Consider the following 6,205-nt stretch of genomic DNA (forward strand, 5'->3'; position numbering starts at 1 on the left):
TGATTTTAGCCTTGAATATATATTATAGTGTTAAGAAGTACTTGAAATGTCCGAAAATCGCATAATTCCTTAAAAATACTTCAAACTAGGAATTCTACTAACTTTTTGCATATATATATATATATCACTGAGTATCTTGAAATGACGAGTGGACAATTTAACATTCAAATGCGGATAATTCTGAAAACACATTGATTTGAAGGCTCAAATTTGGACTGTGTACTGTGAACACTATTACTGATTGGCTTAGCTAAAAATAAAATCCGGTTTCTGAGACTGAAGTATTATCTGTCATAAAATGACCCACCTGTCCCTTTAATATAAAGTCCCTTATCAAAACCCTATTGCCTTATCAAAATGACCCTCTAAACTTTGTCTACCTTAATGAATATATTATAATTGTAAATATTATACTAATGAGGAAAGATGGCGAAGGATTCAAATGACGGTAAACATTTTATGACTTCAAATTACAAAATTTCCTTAACTGGCCAATGTATGATTTTGTCGAATTGAGCGCATCGACGTTGTTGTCAACAATTGCTGGTCTTCTGCTATCTGATCGAGCCTACAGGTAGTGAACCTGAGCGGTTCAAATCTCTGACTTACTAGATATTTGCAGTTAAATGTAGTCGTCCATTTTCTATAAAGGCGATGCTGCGGATATGACGAGTCGTACTCCACCAAAAGTATGCTAAACCAGTAGAAGGGTCTACGAAAATTGCAGGATCTAGCGATAGAGCAGAACTACGACTTACAGAAGTTACAGATCGATGTAGCCTATACATACATATTGTGGATCTGAATAATTCTGATTATACAAACTATTATTTCGTTGTGTTTATATTTCATTTTGCATAAATCTTTGTTTAGTTCCATGTTTCCTATCCCAGCGATGGATCCTGTCGTATGTCGGTTTCTGGGGGTTTATGATGGTGTATGCTATACGAGTAGATTTCAGTGTTGGAATCGTTTGTATGGTTGGTGGCAGCTCAAACCAAAACACGAATATATCAACCATATTTAACCAAACAGTCTATAATAATTACACAACAACGCAACAAAGCCAGGTATAGCATTAGCATTGTGGTTTTTATTTGAATCAGATAAGCCACCAGAAGTAACCGAAAACATTATGAATCTTACATACCATCCGATAGGTGTATTAGGCAGTTACAGTTCATCTGACTGGCCCCAGAAAAATTTATTTCCAGAGGTCAGGTAAAGTCAGTAATTTAAGAAAACGTTAGTGCATGTCAGCTGAAAACCAAATGGCACCGGATCGACCGTATAGATGTAGCTTTCTGCCTTGATTATAGCAGTTATTTTCCCTATTGTGCTGAAAAAGATTTCTTTTGTACAGTTATCTCACATAATTTAAAGATGGGTTCCTTATTTTTTAGTGTGAAATTAATTGATTAATTGGTGTTTTTAATGAATTATTATGTATTCTTAATCATATAATTATGTTATCATTGCATATAACTTTGAGTTTTATCCAATCATAAATGTCCATGTTTGTACAGTCTGTACAGACAAAAAAGACTTTTTGACCTTTTGATCGGTCAATCATTGGAATTCTGCTTCTAATTTAGCTGATTATGAATTAATTATGGACATGTGAGACAAACTGGTATTTTTCCATGTCATTAGACCACCTCTATTTTCTATTCATATATGTATTAGAATTTTCATTTTCATAAATAAAAATAAGAGAACCTATCTTCTGAAAGCTACCAAACACATACCAACGCTTGACATGCTCACACATCGGCTTCACTCCTTTCCAGTAGTACAGTTTCTCGATTTCGTTATGCAGTCAGTTGATGGTTCTCTAATCAACCACAAGATCCCACTTGATTCTCTTCCAAGTTTTCGAGGATTGGAACATTTTGCACATGCATTATAATCCATTTTAAATTTCAGGGTGAATTTGATTGGCCCAAACCTCTTCGATCTAGTTTATTAGCAATGTATTTTTATGGTTACATCATACTTCAAATACCAGGCGGATGGATAGCTACCAGATTCGGCGGCAAACGTGTTTTAGGATACATGACATTTGTCAGTTCTGTTGGGACACTTCTTACTCCAGTTTTAGCGAGGCTTCATGTCAATGCATTATTTGCTGTCCGATTCATCATCGGATTAGCTGCAGTAAGTATTGACCCAAATGACCCATGCCCATACTTTCATGGAAACCTGAAATAAAGTCAGTACTATGGCCACCGCAGGGAAATTCACTCAATAAAATTGAAAAGTTGAATATGGAGTGTAGAACAACGCCTTGCTCCATTGACAGAGAGTAAATGGGGTAAAATATCAGACGATTCTACGATAATATGTACTATATCGATTGAATTAAGGCTGGAACCTTTATATCTTATTTATAGTTTATAGACAATCATCTATAATGTCCATCAATGTCAGAAACTTTGTTTCCGAAAACAAGTTATATCCCTGTTCAATTTCAGGGTGTGTCATTTCCTGCCATGCATTCTATATGGGGTCGCTGGGCACCTCCGTTAGAGAGATCAAAATTGATGGGTCTTTGTTATGCAGGTAATTTATTAGAAGATGAATCTTTAAAACCCTCACCTCTGGATTTACATAAATGTTGTACAACACTTGGTCAAAACGAAGCGAAACTAATAAAATCAAACGTCTTACTATTATAAGAAATGATTGGATTTATATTGATTTTGCCGACTCTGAAACTACCAACTTTTGGAAAATTTTGAAAGTGCATGAATCTAACTCAAGGAGAAAGTCTTATGTACGCTTATGCTTATATATTATTATAGGTCCATCCATAGGTGTTATATTAACATACTCTGTATCAGGTTTACTGTGTGTTTATGGTTTTGATAATGGTTGGGGATCAATATTCTATTTAACTGGTATGTATCTAATGAAAGGGGGTTCAGTCTATTCATTCTAACTATTTCAACTACCTTTCGTTTTAATAATTAAATTCTATTAGAAATCAACTAATTTTGATTTGAACTCCTGACAATTAGATTTTTGCCCAGTGTAGTATATTTCTGTTCGTGAAATAACCTAATTCCAGCCTCCCTGAATTGACCAAGAAATAGTTAACATGGATTTGACTCATTCAATCCAAAAAGAATTCGAATCAACATTTTCAATATACGTGATCATACTATCTAAGTATTCACAATATACGTCACGGAAAGTTGATTGACGATGAGGGATTGGAAAGTGAAAAACAAAGGGTACACATGATTATAACTAAAATGATGCGAGGATAAATCATGCTAGTCTGTAGTAATGGAGATATTCTGTTGCTGATTGTTAGGTATAGCTGGTGTACTATGGTGTATAACATGGTATTTTCTCGTCAGTGATACACCTCAAGAACATCCTAGAATAACACCAAGTGAACGAAGATATATTGAAGATGCTATAGGATATAAACCTCAAGCTAAGGTCATACATTTTATTATCATTACCAGAATACGCAGGAATTCTAAATGCTGTTGTTGAGTTTTTACCGAAATGACATTGTTTCTGAATGGAAGACAACATCACAGGCTTCAAGTAAAATTTGAACAATTGTTTGCTATATTGGTGGCATTGGAGCTGAACTTGAACTGACGTGAGGCAATATAATCGGTATGATTTACATTCCCTAAATGCATCATTCTATATTAATTTAATTTGACTTTCGGTGCTTAACCGTTTGCTACATTGATGTTAAATTTTCCAGATGAAGCTAAAGCTAGCATTTTACATTTATTTTTAAGGTAACCAAAACGCCATGGATAAAAATGTTTAAATCTCCGGCAGTGTTAGCCTGTATAACAGCTCATGCATGTAATAACTGGACAAATTATACTTTATTGACTAGTTTACCACTGTTTATGAGAGAAGTTCTGGAGTTCGATATAAAACAGGTAAGAGTCTGTTTCTTGTAACAATATATTGCAGATTACAAGGTTAACTGTAGCATATATTTGAGTGGAGTGTTATCTTTTATCGAATTGTATCTAAAGTTAATACAACTCAGTACCTACCTTTCTTGTAGGGTTAAGTATAGTTTAATATTGTAAACCCCAACCTTGGTGTATTGTTAATCTCATGAAAATTTATCATGAACGATACCCGAGAGTCACCTTAACTAAGTTGTTTCCTGAATTTAAACAGTCCGGTAACTTTGTGAAATACGTGTTAAAAGAACCTTTGATTTCAGAGCGATAAATATACCACAAGAGCTTAAAGGGACAAGTCCGACATTTTGGGAGGTTGATTTGAATCTTGGATATATTTAAATAGTCTTTAGAAGTATTAGAAATGTACAAAAATCGCATATTTATTCCTTCAAAAATGTCTCAAACTAGGAATTTCTTTTCATATCTCTATATAGCTGTCTTTTCTATATATGACAGTGTATAAAGAAAAGAGGACTGGTCTTCTTAACTTTCAAACGCGATAATTCTGGACACACATGGATTTGAAGTCCCTTTATTAAAGCAATTACGTTTTCTTTCTACTTGACCTTACCAATGGCCTACCGACCTATTCAAGGATATTTGTATTTGTTCTGTTTATAGAATGGGTTTCTGTCAGCTGTACCATATCTCTGCACCATGCTGTCAGCAATTGTAAGTGGACATATTGTGGATTTTATCAGACGAGGTGTCAACACCACTACTGTCCGCAGAGTTGTACAGATTATATGTAAGTTACACGTATCGATTATCATACACTTATAAATTATTCAAAAAAATTGTGTCTTTTGAAACGTCAAAATAATAAAATCCATACAAACATAGAATATCCTTTAGCCGAAAATCTCATCCAAAATCGGGTGAAAATAGTACATAAGACACTACCCGTTAATTGAATTGAATAATAGTGGACCTCTCAGGGGGTAGTATCATGTGTTCTAGAAAGAGTGAAAATACTCTGCCAAAACAATATAAATAGTGTTTCTCACGAAGAGTTTTGCAAAACTCTCATAACTGGGTCTCATGACTAGGTCCCTGGCCCCTAGACGTAAACCTGCTCCTGCCACTGTTATCAGGTACCCTGGCCAAAGAATAGAATCTTTATATAACACGATAGATTAAACTCAATAATTATTGAAACATGTGCTTAATTTAATAAATTATTACTTAGTTTTATGGATTTATTAGATTATAATGGGATTCTTTTGTATAGTTATGAAACCAGATACGTTTTACCCATTTTAACACAGTTTAAAAATTTCAATGTTTTGGTCATCCTAAGAGGTAGTATACCTTTAAAATTTGTCACTCCCAAGATATCAGAGCATTAAATTATCATTCCTTTTTTTATTATTTATCTATAGCGTTTGTTGGTCAGTCATGTAGTCTGGTAGCTGTTGGGTTTGTTACTAAAGAACTGAGACATCTAGCAGTTGGATTGTTATCACTGTCTATGATATTTACTGGTTTAAATAGATCTGGCTATGTAATTAATCATGTTGATTTTGCACCAAGGTTAGTCTTCAGTTTTTTCGTACGACTTGTTCTTAGTGTATTATTGATTACTAAAGCATGTCGAAGACGAAAGGAACTATAGCTGAGCCGCCTGCTTCGAGAGGCTGTCGAAGGAACATTCTCACTACTGATTTCACTGCAGACGAGAGCTCTCACCTGAACTGTTGTCTCACTAGAAAAATCTTCCGCCAATTCCACGAATAACGTTCGGATTGCATCCGTGTCACGTAAGCTCTCATTGGCTCTTGATTGTTGACATTCGTTGACTCTCAGTGTTGACTCTCAGTGTTGGCGCTCGATGTTGACTTTCAGTGTTAGCTCTCAGTGTTGGCTTTCAGTGTAGACTCTTAGTGCTGACTCTCTGTATAATCTCTCAGTGTCGACTCCTAATGTTGAATCTCAGTGTCAGCTCTCATTGTATATCTTTACAACTATGATCATTGTTTCAGATATGCTGGTGAATTATTTGGAATAACGAATACGTTCGCTACTATTCCTGGTATGATTGCGCCAATTGTTGTTGGACTGATTACACAAAATGTAAATATACGACCTTTAATTCGTAAACCGCAAACTTAAAAGCACTTTCAGTGTGTGCGACCCAGATTTAGAAAGTAAGGGAAAGAGGGTCTTACACAGTATAAAGAAAAATAGAAACAACACTGAAGAAAGCATCCAGCAATCAGTGGCGGAGCCAAAGGGGGGATGGGGGCTGTGCC

General features: G+C 35.0%; 1 protein-coding gene across 1 annotated transcript; it reads left to right on the top strand.

Annotated features, from left to right (window-relative positions):
- Positions 1-875: 875 nt before the first annotated feature.
- On the top strand, positions 876-6,020 carry LOTGIDRAFT_63537 (hypothetical protein; the record flags this gene model as incomplete). Its single annotated transcript, XM_009059548.1, has 9 exons — positions 876-1,034; positions 1,927-2,157; positions 2,475-2,562; positions 2,805-2,900; positions 3,320-3,450; positions 3,768-3,917; positions 4,575-4,701; positions 5,336-5,486; positions 5,936-6,020. Coding segments are annotated over 9 exons (1,218 nt in total), but the record flags the coding sequence as incomplete, so codon positions are not given.
- Between the last annotated feature and the right edge of the window lie 185 nt (positions 6,021-6,205).

Source organism: Lottia gigantea (genome assembly GCF_000327385.1).
Source record: "Lottia gigantea unplaced genomic scaffold LOTGIsca_4, whole genome shotgun sequence".
NCBI lineage: Eukaryota > Metazoa > Mollusca > Gastropoda > Lottiidae > Lottia > Lottia gigantea.